Below are 16,559 nucleotides of genomic sequence, written 5' to 3' on the forward strand. Positions count from 1 at the left end.
GCCACTGCCATGAGTGCTGTATGATATTCCTGTGTGTTACAGAAGAGCTCCATGCAGGTGCTGTATAGGCTAGAACAGACTGAGATTCTCAAGCTGCAAGTGACTCTTTAATGTCTCTTGCAGCTCTTTGATACACATGATATTAAGCCACTATACGATTTAATTATTAACTAATCTAAATTAGATCACCAATCAGGATGCTTTTATTATGTTATTAACCAATTGTAGAACACTTGGTTGGGCTTTTTGCCATAAGAATTATATATAAAATTAAATAGTAAATTCACACTACTAATGTATTCAGCATGCTGCAAATATACTTAAATTTGAAATTTGAACCAAATACAATTATAAAAATTAATCTTTAACAAATGGGTAAAATTTTGCTTTAGCATAGCATGATTTTAGGCCATGTTGCTGTACCTAATTTCTTTCTGACAGCCGAGCAGAAATAACTGATTCTGAAGTTTTGGAGGAGCTCAGCATAGGTGGAAATTATAATTACATAAGCATAGAAAATATAATCAAGATGGAAAAGACTAATTAAACTGTAACTAAATCTGAAGGGTTGTTTGTTTTAGGATTTAGTTTTGTGAAATGTGTTAAACTGAGAGCTCTGGAAATTGAATTTCTTTATCTATATAGGTGCTACACAGTTTCCATCATCATAGTATCTGAGCCCCTAAAGCAGAAATAGTGTAAGCAATGCAATATTCTATTAACTCTTAACACAGAAGAACTATCTTTAGCGTTCATTTTTATACCTAGTCTATTCTTAACTTCTCTCCTCAGTTATCTTTTCATCCCTTTCAGACACAATATATCTCATCACACTTGGCTTAGTTGGCACCGTTAGCTTTAGCCAGGATTAAGACCTATAATTGACAGGCCATGGAAACTGGATTTCTGTCATGCAAGACTTTAGAGTGAATGCTGATGGAAATAAAAAACATATATTGCCAGCCTCTGTACATTAGAAATGTAGACCAATATTACATACTTGATATTATGTTAAATGATGAAATCCTTATTTTACAGAAGCAGTAAGTCCTTCCCAAAAAATAAAGGAAATCATAGAAAAATACCAAGACCAATTTACACCACGGTGGGAAGGAATTACTGGCACTATGCATGTTCCAAGGTTTGTAATGGCTTTTCTATATTTCTCTCTTTTTTAAAAGAAGTATTTCACAGGCTACCTTTTTCCGATTGTTTTTTTGGAAGAAGGCTTTTCTGAAATTTGGCCCATCTACACTGGGCCTAATTTTGGAAAAACCTCCTCTTTCAGAAGAGCCCTTCTTCCTCGTGAAACAAGGAAGACAGGGCTTCCAAAAGAGCACATCTGCTCTTCCACAAAAAATGTCGGAAGAGCAAACACATTCCCTGGGGGGGCGGCAGAGTTTTTTCTGGGATATATCCGGAATCCCAGAAAAACTCCGTAGTCTAAACATAGCCCCAGAAGCTCCAGTCATGACCAGAACCCCATTATGCTACAGCTACGCAAATACATAGGAGGATCTCACCCATACGTTAAGCATATCTATAGATTTATAGATGGAAGAATTTAATGAAAGAATGAAGAAGTCAAACCTGTAATAGGTGTTACCACATTGGTCACATACAAGGCTATAGTAAATAGGGGCATTCTGTTGCTAGCAAAACAGCACTATCCTTCTTGATTGTAATAAATCTATCATAAATTGAACTTTAGAAAAAAATTACTAATCCAAAATAATGGAAATCTGGAGAACACATTCAAAGAGTTTGAGAGAAAGTCATAAAGCATATACATAGACAAATTGATAACATTGACATTAGCAATATCACTGACAAAATACTGTAATAGGAAGTTACAAATTCAGATAACTCATCACTTCTTTGTGCATTGTAGAAGTACTCTCACCTTCACTGTGTTTATAAATCAACATTTTTAAACCAAATATTTGAAAACTACAGCATTTTCACACTCACTTTTGTAATATTCTGTAATATTGTAGCACAGGCTTCAGGAATAAAGGATGAATCCACTGTAGTTTAGAATTTCAAGAAGATCTAATGATGGAATTATTGTTATATAGCTTTATTTACAAGTTCTTCTAATTTATGATTAACTCTTTCTATACCCCATAGCTCCCTAATGAGTTTATCTGTGCTAGTTCATGAGCATTCTTTTTGAAAATTAAAATAAATACTTTATCCTAAAGATATGGGCATTGCATAGCATAAACTGCTTGTTCCCTTGTAGAAAAGTCCCTTAAATCTTAAAAGCACAGACGATGTCTTTTTTACTGTGAGGTGCTGTGTTGCTATGGTAAAGTATTCAATTTAGCAAAGTAAATTATTGTCTAAAGTTCACAAACACTTCTCTTGAAATGCTGTATCATAACTGCATCTTCCTTTGTTTGTCTGTTTGTTTTACTTTTCAAACAATTTTTGTTGAGTAATTAACATTGAAACATTTTATATAGATGGATCCAGAAAAAAATACTGTAAAATAACTGCCTAGTCCAATACCTTTCTTTTACAGTCAAGCTGAGTGGGAGCAGCTACTGAGTAACTGCAGTGCATTTCTGTTCTATGGAATGGAAAGATTCTTGTGTCATATTTTACTTAACAGATTCATTGCCATGAACATCCCAGGTGAGATAACAAAGCTGAAAAAACTAAATATTGTGTTCGTTCCTTGCAAATCATCCTAAAATTCTATTCCACACCAAACAATTATGAGAATATTAGGGTTATGCATTGAAGGATACAGTTTAACACAGAGTTAAAGAGTCATGCTCTTCATTCAAGAAGTTCTACATTCAGAACATGGAACATATAGCAGTTTAGATTCCCGTTGTTTACTATCTGTTAGAATATTCATAGATTTTAAGCAGTAAGAGTCTAACACTATTTTTCGCATGAGGGGCAGGTTACTGTGAAACGCAACTGTTTTTATTGTTAGACATATTTTTCTTTCTCTTGAAATTTGTGTTCTTCACATTGGGTCCATATTTCTCAAAGTCATATATTAAAAGCTTATGAGTCAAATTTTCAAAAGTTGCCTCGGACTTTGGGATCCCAATATCTGATATTTAGAGTTGCTGAGTGCTCACTCAGCACTGAGTTAAGTTAGAGATGGAGATGTTATTTGTTTATAATACCTTACGGCAACTTCTAGACTGGCATGATTTTCCACAAATGCTTTTAACGGAAAACTTTTCCGTTAAAAGCATTTGCGGAAAAGAGCGTCTAGATTGGCACGGACACTTTTCCGCAAAAGCACTTTTTGCAGAAAAGCGTCCATGGCCAATCTAGATGCGCTTTTGTGCAAAAAATTTTCGTGATCGGGGCTTTTTTGTGCAAAACAAATCTGAGCTGTCTACATTGGCCCTTTTGCGCATAACTTTTGCGCAAAAGGGACTTTTGCCCAAACGGGAGCAGCATAGTATTTCCGCAAAAAGCACTGATTTCTTACAGTAGGAAGTCAGTGCTTTTGCGGAAATTCAAGCGGCCAGTGTAGACAGCAGGCAAGTTTTTCCGGAAAAGCGGCTGATTTTCTGGAAAAACTGGCCAGTGTAGATACAGCCTACATGTTCAGAGCTGGGCATAAAAAATTAGAGGTCACTTTTGAAAATGTTGGCCTAAATGGTATGTTTCCAGTAGCCTTATATATAGTCCCCTGAAAAATCAAGGAAATGCCTTTCATGTATCTAGATCAGTGCTGGGCAAAATATGGCCCACAGGCCAGGTCCAGCTCACTACGCTGCTGGATCTGGCCTGTGGACAGAGCAGGGAATCTCAGGCAGACTCCCTGCTTGCCTGCCCGCCCCTCCACCCCCACCCCCCAACGTTGCTGAGAAAAGCAGTTGCTGCGGGGCTTTGTTTGAACAGCTGCAAGCCCAGGGGAGAGGACAGAGGTTTCACACCCTGCCCCTGCCCCCAGCACAATCCTATTGGCTTGTTTCCTGCACCCATATCTCCTCCCAGATCCTGCACCCCAATCTCCTGCCCCAGGCCACAACCTAAGCCCCTGCACCTTAGTCCCCTTCCCCAGGTCACAACCCCCTTCTGCCCAAGGTCACAACCCAGTCCCTGTGCTAGATCACAATCACTTCCTTCACCCAAACTCCCTCCCAGACCCACACCGCTTCCTGTACTCCAATCCCTTACCACAATCTCCCTTCTGTACCCAACCTCTATCTCAAACCCCACACATTCTCCATGAATATCATGCAAAAGTGCAGACCTTGACCACTTTCCAAATTCTTGGAGCGGCCCCCCTCAAAAATTACTGCCCACCCCGATTTAGACTGATGGTGCTTCTTGAATTCTGAATCAAATTTCAAGTGGAAGGAAAAGTATAGTCCTGCTATTTTATCAACAAGTAATTCTAAACATATTAACGAAAGCACAACTGAATCAGAAATAATATGAGAGAGATACTGTGTGATTTCCAGCACTTCTCCAGGGACATAGATCATAGTGCAGAGAAAACAGAGGCTAATGATATAATATCTAATATTTTCTTAGAAAGCTTTCATAGGTTTATCAGTTATTCAGATATGTTTTTACCAGTGTGGAGATGGTTTTCACCCTCAGTGGAAAAGAAAACAATACTATTCCTGCATCTGTTAAATTTCTCTGAGCCTGTTGAAAAACTGAAATCTTTTATTTGCAGAAGCACCCAACTCCCATTTTCAAAAGTGAATTAAACACGTAGGCTACCAAGTGCTTAAGTCACTTTTCATGTGGTGCTATCACTTCCTTTTAAAATATAGTTATTCCTGATAGAGGTTGTACAGTATACATTTTATAGGGAATTAGGCCTGACAGATCCATTAGGGCTCTGGGATCTTTTTAAAGAATTGAACCCAATTTTTAAAGGTATTTAGACATCTATAGAGACAGGCTCTTAGTGGGCTTTTTAAACGCACTTAGGCACCAAACACCCATTAATTTCAAGTATCTTTACAACTCTGGCCTCAAGTCCTTAAATATCCCCTATACACAGTGGATCTATTGGAGGTAGCACAATCTTTCCACATGATGCTCAACTTTCCACAGGTTGACAGTTGATTAATTTAACATTACCCATAGGCCGAATCAGATACAGAGCTAATTTTCATGGAAGCTGATAAATATCAGTGCTTGTAAGCCTCCACTGACCTATTTCTGCAAACATAGTATTATAATTCTCTTTCACTAAATTTTCTGTAAGTGGAGATTGTTTCTTGACAGATGTTGCAGGACCAAAGGGTATGTCTAGACTACATGGCTCTGTCATCAGAGCCATGTAGCTTAGTTTACTAGACATACCCAAATGAAGCGGTGATTTAAATAATCGCCACTTCATTTAAATTAAAATGGCTGCCGCACTGAGCCGATCAGCTGTTTGTCAGCTCAGCGCGCTAGTCTGGACGCTCCGCGGTCAACATCAAAGGCATATGTCGACTGCCCCGTTATGCCTCGTGGGATGAGGTTTACCGGGGCGGTCGACAAATCCCTTTGATGTCGACTACAGAGCGTCCAGACTAGCACGCTGAGCCAACAAACAGCTGATCGGCTCAGTGCAGTAGCCATTTTAATTTAAATGAAGCTGCGATTATTTAAATCACAGCTTCATTTGAGTATGTCTAGTAAACTAATCTATATGGCTCTGGCAACAGAGCCATATAGTCTAGACATACCCAAAGAGTCCTGATTTAGGTTCAGCGTGTATTCAAAAATAGTACAGAAGAGGCATTGGTAGTAAATTAGTCTGCTATGTATTCCTTGATTTGGTCTCACTGACAACATAAATGAACTGACCACGTTTGGAAAAATCACATTTGATTTTCAAAACATTTTGGTTGTCTATCAGAATACTTTTAATATTCTTAATTCTCACTTAAATTTAATTTACTTCCAGACAGACAACTGACAAATGAAGCAGAAATCCATGTCATTTCTTTGTAAGATTATATGGGAACCTTCTGGATAAAAATCATCTTGGCCTAAATTTTGCAACAGTAACTCAAGTAGTATTTACTCATGCAAGTAAATCCAACTGAAATCAGTTCTCCCAAATTTGAATCGGTTGCAAAACTGAGTCCTCTAAATTTATTTATTATTATTACTTTTTTACTATTTATATAACCATAGAATGTAAGAGGCCTATTCATGAACTCAGACTTGATTATGCTAGGTGCTGTACAAACACAGAACAAAAAGACATTGAGATTATACAAATGCTTCTCTTTATCAAACAGTTGAATATACAGTTATGGAAGAAGAAAAATAAATGTTTATATTGAAACTGGTTTACTCAATACTTTTGCACATAGTCATGGGAAGTAGGGTGGGGCAGGTGCTACTGCACCCCCAGATTTTGGGCACCTTAGCCTAGCAACCTTGCCGCCAAGGGTACTGGCCATTAGTCCCACATCTCTGCCAGTTGAGATCCTGGAGTATGCCACTCAACCCACTGCTTCCCAGAGTCTCTGCTGCCAGCCCGAGGTCCTGCTTGGCTACCATCACTGCACCTCAGGGTTATGCTGCTGACCCAGAGTCCTACTTGGCTGCCAGCCCTAGGGTGGTGAGAGATGCAGACACGGGCAAGGGGGGAATGCATCTTAGTACCCCCACTCCAAAAACTCTTTCAGCACCACTGCTTTCAGAAAAGCAATAACATCAGAAAGGCACGTGTTTTCTATATTCATTCTGTAAATGCTGTTAAAACAACTAATTTTATTTTTCTAGAATGCCAGGTGATGATACTTTTAGATCTGATGCAGTCAAATCAGAGTTTACAACGACTGGCAAAGCTTGATACATTAAAAAGGTAGAATACATTTTATTTTGTCCTGCAGATAGTTACAATGCCATATGTTTTGTCTTTGAAAGCAAATTTAAAATTGTATCCTCTGCTTCAGCAAGTGCAATGGACTCAGATCTGAATTTGGAATGGGAAATTTGGCCGTTTTCCTTCATGATCCTTCACAAGTCTTTCACTGGTGCTGCATTGTAGTAGAGCTCCACAGTTGAGCAAAAAACAAAGGCTATGGAGAGACTGAGTCAGCGGACAGAAACCTTTCTCCATGGTCTTATGAAATCAGGATTTTTAAATCAATCTAGTTAAATAGATGCATCCTTTCTAGCATACGAAGACACTTTAAAATCGTCTGAAAGTTTATACAGTTAATAATTTACCACTGAGTCCTGTGTTGGTGTTTTGCTGGAAATGAATTTCTTTGGCATGCTAATTAACTTCCTTCCAGATGTTGACTATTGCTGATTAAAGGTATTAACCTTGAGGACTGCTCAGTATCTGCCTTTCATCTACATTTAAACAGAGCTTAAACAGTTATTTTATATCTCTAATACAAATTCTTGAAAGACTAAAATGTTTTCTACCTCTTTGACTTCAGCTGATAAAGGTCCCACTAATAGAGAACAAATTGAAAAGCCCCCTAACAATATAAAGAGTCATCAATTACTATCACCACTTTCACTGAAAGTATCTGTACACCTTGCAAATTAAAATGTCCTGAATATAAGATATCTAATACATACATACACAGCTCTAAATATTTAAATCCAATAACTAAGCCTGAACCTCCTTTTTTTAACATTAAAACAATTAAACATGCTTTTATTTTCCCAAAAAAAAAAAAAAAATTCCCCAAACACAGTCATTCCCTGATTTAAATTCCTACTTGAATAAAGCCTTTTCCGGAGGATTTCTTATTCCTACTTGAATAAGTAGGAATAAGAAATCCTCCGGAAAAGGCTTTATATTCCGGAGAATAACGTCTAGACTGGCGCTTTTCTCCGGCTTTTCCCCAAGCCGGAAAAAAGCGGAAGCCATGTTAATGCAAATGCCGCGGGGGATATTTAAATCCCCCGTGGATTTGCCTATTCCAACGTGCTACATTAGCATACCTTTTCCGGAAGGGATGCCAGTGTAGACGTAGCCTTGCAGTCTCATCCTAATAGGTTATTGTATTAACCAGCCAATTGCTGTCACCCAGCATCTCTTAAACGTGGCTCTGAGTGTATGTCTACACTGCAACACGATTTCAAAATTACTAGTGCTATTCCGAAATGACTTATTCCACATCTACACAGCAGGCAGTTATTTCAAAATAGTGTCAAAGTACTGTCAAACTGGAGGACTTCTTACTCCAGCTAGCCAAAAACTCAAAAAATAATAGTAAAATGTTTTTTTAAGTACATTAGAAGCAGGAAGCTGGCTAAACAACCAGTGGGGGCCCTTGGATTGAGATGCTAAAGGAGCACTCAAAGATGATAAAGTCATAGTGGAAAAGCTAAATGAATTCTCTGCTTCAGTCTTCACAGCTGAGGATATTGGGGAGATTCCCAAACCTGAGCTGTTATTTTTAGGTGACACATCTGAGGTACTGTCCCAGATTGATGTGTCATTAGAGGAGGTTTTGGAACAAATTGATAAACTTAACAGTAACAAGTCACTGGGACCAGATAGCATCCACCCAAGAGTTCTGAAAGAACTCAAATGGGAAATTGTGGAACGATTAACTGTGGTATGTAAACTATCCTTTAAATCGGCTTCCATACCTAATGATTGGAAGATAGCTAATGTGATGCTAGTATTTAAAAAAGGCTCCTGGCAATTACAGACTGGTAAGTCTAACGTCAGTGCCAGGCAAATTAGTTGAAACTATAGTAAAGAATAAAATTGTTGGACACGTGGATGAATATAATTTGTTGGGGGAAATTCAGCATGGTTTCTGTAAAGGGAAATCATGCCTTACTAATCTGCTAGAGCAGAGTTTCTCCACCAGTGATACGAGTACCCTTAGGGTACATCAACACAACTAAAATTTGGAGGAAACTGAATTTTTAGTTTAAAGTTTTACAGCGCTTTAATATTTTTGTACTTTTTACACCCAAAAATTTCATCGCCAGCCCAGCTACAATTAAGTTGTTTAAACAAATGTGTTGCAATGGTAGATAAAAAGGATACTTGGGGTACATATATATATATATATTTATTTATTTATTTATTTATTTATTTTTAAAGGGGTACTTTATTTAAAAAAAAGTTGCGAAACAATGTGCTAGAGTTCTTTGAGGGGGTCACCAAACATGTGGACAAGATGGATCCAGTAAACATAGTATACTTAAATTTCCAGAAAGCCTTTGACAACGTTACTCACCAAAGGCTCTTAAGTAAAGTAAATTGTCATGGTATAAGAGGGAAAGTCCTTTCTTGGATTGATAACTGGTTAAAAGACAGGAAACGAAGGGTAGGAATAAATGGTAAGTTTGCTGAGTGGCGAGAGAGGTAACTAGTGGGGTCCCCCAAGAGTCTGTCCTGTGACCCATAATATTCAACTTATTTATAAATGATCTAGAGAAAGGAGTAAACAGTGAGGTGGGAAAAGTTGCAGATGATACCAAACTGTTCAAGATAATTAAGACCAAACCAGACTGTGAAGAGCTTCAAAAAGATCTCTCCGAACTAAGTGATTGGGCAACAAAATGACAAATGAAATTTAATGTTGATAAATATAAAGTAATGCATATTGGAAAACATAATCCCAACTATACATACAATATGATGGGGACTAATTTGGCTACCACTACTCAAGAGAAAGATCTTGGAGTCATTGTGGATAGTTCTCTGAAAACATCAACTTGGTCTGCAGCTGCAGTCGAAAAAGCAAATAGAATGTTAGGAGTCATTTAAAAAGGGATAGAGAATAAGACAGAAAATATCTTATTGCCTCTATATAAAACCATGTATAAAGAGAGATTAAAAAGACTTGGACTTTTCAGCTTAGAAAAGAGAAGACTAAGGGGAGATATGATAAAGGTCTATAAAATCATGACTGATGTGGAAAAAGTGAATAAGGAAAAATTATGTACTTATTCCCACAATAAAAGAACGAGGGGTCACCAAATGAAATTAATAGGCAGCAGGTTTAAAACAAACAAAAGGAAGTTTTTCTTCACTCAGCGTACAGTCAACCTGTGGAACTCCTTGCCAGAGTATGAGGAGAAGGCTAGAACTTTAACAGGGTTCAAAAAAGAGCTAGATAGATTCATGGAGGTTAGGTTCATCAATGGCTATTAGCCAGCATGGGTAGGAATGGTGTCCTTAGCCTCTGTTTCCCTGGAGGTGGGTGACAGGAGAAGGATCACTTGGGGATTGCCTGTTGTGATCCCTCCCTCTGGAGCATCTGATATTGCCAACTGTCAGCAGATAGGATACTGGGCTAGATGGACCTTTGGGCTAGATGGACCCAGTATGGCTATTCTTATGTTCTTATGACTCCTATAACCCTAATTATATGAGGAATAAGTGAAGTTGGAGGAAGAGTGCTCTATTTCAAAATAAGTGCTGTATAGACGCTCCCTATTTCAAAATAAGATATACAATTGACTTAGCTCAATTTGCATAGCTTATTTCGAGTAAAGCCCTGCAGCGTAGCTGCACTCTGACTGTAACAGTTTCCTGAAAGTTTAGAATAACTTCAGTTAAAGGCTAAATCACATAATTTTGGGTATGTCTACACAGCAAAGTTATTTTGAAATAACAGCCGTTATTTCGAAATAACTTTACTAGCGTCTACGCAGCCAAACTGCTATTTCAAAATTAAATTGAAATAGCGGATCACTTATTTCGAATTTGGTAAACCTCATTCCACGAGGAATAATGCCAAATTCGAAATAGCTAAATCGAAATAAGTGCTATATAGATGCTTATTTCAAAATAGGGGGCCTCCAGCCTTTCCCAGGGTGCCCTGGTTGCCACTCTGGGTCAATCCAGGAAACCTCTTCTGTTCCCCCCCTCAGCCCCAGAGCCCTTAAAGGGATAGATTCTGGCCACAGTGCCTGTACCAGCTGCAAGCCTGCCAGCACAGAGCCAGTAGTTGCTGCCCCGGGCCTAGCATGAGCCAGCAATCCACTGGCACCCAGCCCTCCACCGCTCCCCAGGAGCAGGCTGGCAGCTCCCAGGAGCCTGCCAGGGACCTCAAAAGGTGGGTGCCTTCCTGGTCTGTTGCGGAGATCATGGACCAGATTGAGGTTTGGGGAGAGGCCTCCAGTGTCCATGATCTCAGCACTAGAGGCAGGAATGCGGCCGTCTACAGGCAGGTGGCTGACAACCTGGCCACCAAAGGCCACATGTGCACCCAGGAGCAGGTGCGCATGAAAATCAAAGGGCTGCGGCAGGCCTATGCCAGGGCCACAGGGGCAGTTCCCAACCAGGGGCTGACCCAGATCCCTGCCCCTATTATGATGCCCTCGACCGCATCCTGGGGGGTCAGACAGTCCGTGCCCCCCAGGTGGTTATTGAGGCAGGGCCGGCCCGAGGCATTCTCGCGCCCCAGGCACGGGCGTGCGACGCCACCCTCGGGGGCATGGCACATGCGTGGGCCTGCTGGTGGGGAGTGGGCCCGCCCCCCCTAGGGAGCGCGGGCCCACCCCCTTAAGGAGCGCAGGCCTACCCCCCTACGGAATGCATGGCACATGCGCAGCTTGGCTATGGCCGCTGGTGCGCAGCCCGGAACCCGCCCCTGGGGCACACTGTGCATGCGTGGCCCAGCTACAGCCTCTGGCGCGCAGCCCGGGACCCACCCCTGGGGCACACGGCACAAGCGCTGCCCAGTCCAGCCTGGCTGTCCCTGCTGGCGCACGTGCCGGGCTGTGTAGGGCGCCGTGGCTGTGGGGGGAAAGGCGTTGCTGGCCGGCACTGCGGGGCTGTGGGTGGGCCGGAGCTACGGGTGCTGGGCACACGGCACCTGATGGCAGCTATAAGGGATGCGGCGCGCCTTTTACAGCTGCCACCAGGCAACGCCTCCCCCCATCAGTTGGCACCCTGGGCAGCTGCCCAGCTCGTCCATGCCTCCGTCTGGCCCTAGGCAGAGGGCCCTGAGCAGGGCATGGAAGAGGAGGAGGATGATGGCCAGGAGTGGCAGGAGCCGGGAGGGAGCGTGGCACTCACCCAAGACCCCTGAGACATCACAGCAGCCATGTCACCGGTGTCCCAGGCCAGGGAGGCCTTGACATGTGAGTTCCATCACTGTTCCCTTATGCGGGATGGGGAGAGGAGGAGGGAGAGGGAGACCAGGGACCATGCGTGTGGGCCTTGCTGACCATAAAGCACGCAGCAGCCTGTGCATGTGCCCTGCCACCCTGGGCACATGGCCCCAGTTGGCTGCCACACAGGGGCCCTGGCCTGTTACCCACGTGTGTGTATGTATGAAGGCACATGACATGCTCCTGATCCCCAGGAGGGACACTGCACGATGCCCTCCCTCAACAAGCCCCCTCTACGCAGAGGCAGGGAACATCTCCCCTCCCCCCACTCCCACACTATATATAGCAGAGGGGTATGGGTGCAGTCCCGGGCCAGCTCACATTCCCGGGGATAGCAGGACATGCCAAACATGGCCTGTGTGTAAGTACATCAGCTCTGATGGTGCGGAGACCTGCCATCTTCACCTTGCAGAGGGGGGCTGGGATTCACCCACTGTATCCCCAGGGATAACTGACCCCTTCTCTTGTTTCTCCACAGCCACAGCAGCTGCGAGTGCAGGGCGCACCACCCTGCCTAGGACATCCTCCCGCACCTGGGCACTCAGCAGGCTGACCTGGAACCAGGAGGACCACCAGCATCAACACCTGTGGCTCCTGCGAAGGCAGGTCCTCATCCTGGAGCACTGAGTCCATGAAGACCTGTAGCTGTGACAGGAGAGCTGGTGGGAGCTGCTTGCCCAGGGCCGTGCCATCTGCGACCACCTGCAGACCCTGGTGCAGAAATTGGTGCCTCCTGCCACTCCAGACCCAGCTGTCACCCCATCTATCACTCCTCCTCCCACTCCTGCTCCCCCTCCCGCCTCTTCCTTCCCTCCTTCCCACCCTCCATACCCGCTCCCCCCAGGGACGCCAAGGCCCCCGCACCTGCAGTGCTGGGAGCCAGGTGGAGCAGCAAGACCTCCAACCCTGAGCTTCTCTGTCCCGTTCCTTCCCCTTCCAGCTTCCTCCTCCCAGGTTTACTCCTTCCCTCTCCCACCCTCCCCCCTCCCCAGTTATGTTCAATAAACAGAGTTTGTTTTTGGCAACACATGTGTGTTTATTTTACATCAGGAAGGGGGGTTAGGGAGGGGAAAGTGGAATGACATGAGGGTGGAATGAGGCACGCCAGGGAGACTTCACTCCTCCTCTGTCTGGAAGCTCTCCCGCAGGGCCTCCGGGATACCAACAGCCCCCCTATGGGCCTCCCGGCTGGCAGCTGTGCGGTTCTGAGTATACAGGCCAGCCAAGTGGTCGGCCTCTGCCATCCAGGCTGTCAGGAAAGCCTCCGCCTTCCTTTCGCACGAATATGCAGCACACAGCCACCATGTGCGGAATATTCCACTCAGAGAGGTCCAGGCGGGTGAGGGGGCATCTAAATCGTGCCTTCAGCTGGCCAAAGGCACACTCCAACACGATGCGGGCCCTGCTGAGCCTGGCATTAAAGGCCTGCCAGGAGGGGTTGAGGTGTCCCATGTAGGGCTTCATGAGCCTGGGCTGTAATGGGTAGGCCATATCCGCCACAAGGCAGACAGGCATGTCCACATCCCTGACCCTGATGTGGCGGTCAGGGAAGAAAGTCCCGGCATGCAGCCTCTGGCACACAGAGGAGTTGTGGTAGACCCGTGCGTTGTGTGCTCTGCTGAACCAGCCCACATTGGTGTCCACAAAGTGGCCCCGGTGATCAGACACAGCCTGCAGGATGACCGAGAAGTATCCCTTCCAGTATATGTACAAGGAGGCATGCTGGTCTGGGGATGTACATCCCATCGATTGCCCCCCACAGTTGGGAAATCCCAGGGTGCCAAAGCCCTCGATGACTGCGTCCACATCAGTGTGGCAGATGACTCTGTGGAGCAGCACTCTATTGATTCATTGACCACCTGCAGAGGGACACACAAAACCGAGACTCACTGGGGTGCCAGGGTGGCTGACAGTGCTTCTTCTCTGCCACTGCCCCACACCCTCTCCCCAGGAGCAACCCCCCCTGCAATCCTGGCCACAGCAGGGAGTCTGTAGTGCGGCTGGGACAGAACAAACCCTCCTGGGGAGGGGACTTGCACCACCTCTCCCCCCTTTTCCCTGGAGCAGCCCATCACCTCCTTACCCCCACTCCCCCCCAGGAACAGTGGGTGGAGATTGCCATACCTGCATGAGCACTGCTCCAATGGTGGATCTCCCCACGCTGAACTGGTTTGCCACAGATCAGTAGCTATCTGACATGGAGAACTTCCAGAGGGTGATGGCCACATGCTTCTGGAGAGGAATGGCGGGCCTCATGTGCATGTCCTGTCGCTGCAGAGCAGGGGCGAGCTACTCACAGAGCTCGAGGAAGGTATCCTTCTTCATTCTGAAGTTCTGGGTCCATTGTTGGTCTCCCCAGTGCTCCAAGACAATGTGGTCCCACCAGTCGCTGCTGGTGTCCAGATGCCAGATGCGGTGGGGCACGCTGGCATCCGGGCGCGGATGCTCCTCCTCCTTCTCGTCCCCCAGGAAGGTCTGGAAGAGGGCCTGGGGGTTGGGCTGCAGCAGATGCTGCAAGGCAGACTCCAGTAATTGCTGCCAGGCTTGCAGCAAGACATCCAAAATGAGCACCAGAGTGCCCAGGGGCAGCTCTGGCTCCATGGCGCTGAGTGCTGTGGTGTACCGAGTCAGGGCAATCAAAGCAGACAGAGAGAAAAATGCTTTGCTGTCCCTCTGTGAGGTAGGCAAGCAAGCAGGGAAAGCTGAGATCCAGCTGTCCAGGGATGTCCCATTAAGCACAAGCCTCAGATAGCCTCAGGCAGCAGCCACACAAAGTAACTACTGACCTGAGGCCCTGCCGGAACCGGTTTCATCTCGCCTTAAATGCAATTCAGCATCCAATCAGTGTGGACATTCTATTTCAAAATGGCAAAATGCTATTTCGAAATGCATTTTGTGTGTAGACGCATTATTTCAAAATATCTTATTTCAAATTAACTATTTCGAAATAAGATATTTTGAAATAACGCTGTAGTGTAGACATACCCTTTGTGTTCCCCCAAAAAATAAACAGCATCTTCCAAATAGATCATAGAAAACATTAACTATTGTTTTATACCATGAAATGCAGACTGGCATATAAAGCCAAATTCCCTTTTTGAATTACTACAATTCCAATACTGTAGAAATTCAAAATTCCAGATCTCCAAGTGTTTGGTGATTTCATATATATTTCATATATATTTCATATATTCCAGCTCCAGGGAGGAGAACATATATATGGTTTCTGAGTCTCCAAACTTTTGCAGCACCCATTCTAATGGCTTGTTTACACTGCTAAAGTATCTGCATTTTTACGATGGGTGATCAATGCAAGAGAGCCATGCGGAGGTAAAAGAAAGACCAGGCACTCCAGTTTACCAGCCAGGGCAGCCTGAAGTGCCTTGTCTTTAATTTTGATGCATCTCAGGTTAGCTCACGCTAGGGATGCTAAAATGAGGTTAATTTACTAATCATGTAGTCAATAGAATTTTTATTGAATATTTGATTAGTCAATAGGCAGCCAGCTCAGTACCAGGTCTGGGACCAAACCACGCTGTCACCCTGCAATTTAAAAGACAGTAGGAACAGGGCAGCCTCCCCCAACCCCCAGCTCCTACTGCCTTTTAAATTGAAGAGCTGCAGCGGGGCTTGGTCTGAGACCTGGCACGAGCCAGGACTGAACTGGACTGCCTGCCCCGCTGACAGCAGCCCGTGTCTGGGGGTGGTCCCAGCTCCCCACTGGGATCCTCACAGATAGGAGCTTCTGCTGCAAAGCAGCACCTGTCCACGGCCAGCTTGGGTCTGTCATGAACAGAGGCTGCTTCAGAGCAGCTTCCCTTGGCCACCTCCAGCCCCTGTTGGTGCCTCTGATAGAAGCAGTAGCATGAGGGGGGGCAGGCAGCAGCACGGAGACAGCACTGGGGTTAACTAGCTGTTAAGGCTGTTCCCCACTCTGGTACAACAAATACAGAAGTGGGGGCCCGCAAAAGCACCCCAAAATCTGGTCTCTACAGGATTTCATACGAAAACCTCCCCCCAAAATCCTAATACCCGGACTTTGGAGAAATCTGCTGCCACCACCCAAGTAATTTCTACGAAAACCAGGGAAGAGATCACTTGGGAAACCTCCTCCCTAAGGTAAAACTCTCCTCCTGCCCCAACCTCCACTTTACTTGGAATTGGGAAAAACCAGAGGGGATTCACAGACAGTAATGGACTCTGCCCTTATAACTAGGCACTGAGTCACAGGACACAACAATCAACCAATAACGGTGACTTAGAAAAAGAAAACAAACTTTTATTATCAAAACAGAACTACAGTTGCAAGCGAAATAAAGTGGCTAGATGGAAAGGGACACTAACTGATATACTCAGGGGAATTCCCAGGTTCAAGATTTTAGTTACAAAAGAGAAGAAAAAAAAACACATTTAACATGCTCAGACACCAGTTCCAAATTCCCAAACCAAGAAAACAATAAAATCTGATGGACTGTCAAAAGTTTGCCCTGTTTATACCTTGTAAGAAT

General features: G+C 44.3%; 1 protein-coding gene across 9 annotated transcripts in view; it reads left to right on the forward strand.

Annotated features, from left to right (window-relative positions):
* CFAP46 (cilia and flagella associated protein 46) overlaps positions 1-16,559 on the forward strand; it is a 213,819-nt gene that overhangs the window by 184,171 nt on the left and 13,089 nt on the right. For 7 of the 9 annotated variants that reach the window (XM_075935219.1, XM_075935218.1, XM_075935221.1 and 4 more), the window contains 3 exons: positions 1,039-1,141; positions 2,528-2,640; positions 6,727-6,808. In XM_075935219.1, the coding sequence (XP_075791334.1) occupies positions 1,039-1,141; positions 2,528-2,640; positions 6,727-6,808 (298 nt within the window). Of the gene's footprint in view, positions 1-1,038; positions 1,142-2,527; positions 2,641-6,726; positions 6,809-11,792; positions 12,022-12,529; positions 13,066-16,559 lie in introns of those variants that run through there. The other 2 variants (XM_075935223.1, XM_075935226.1) reach the window with 2 other exon arrangements.

Source organism: Pelodiscus sinensis, chromosome 8, assembly GCF_049634645.1.
Source record: "Pelodiscus sinensis isolate JC-2024 chromosome 8, ASM4963464v1, whole genome shotgun sequence".
NCBI classification, from domain to species: domain Eukaryota; kingdom Metazoa; phylum Chordata; order Testudines; family Trionychidae; genus Pelodiscus; species Pelodiscus sinensis.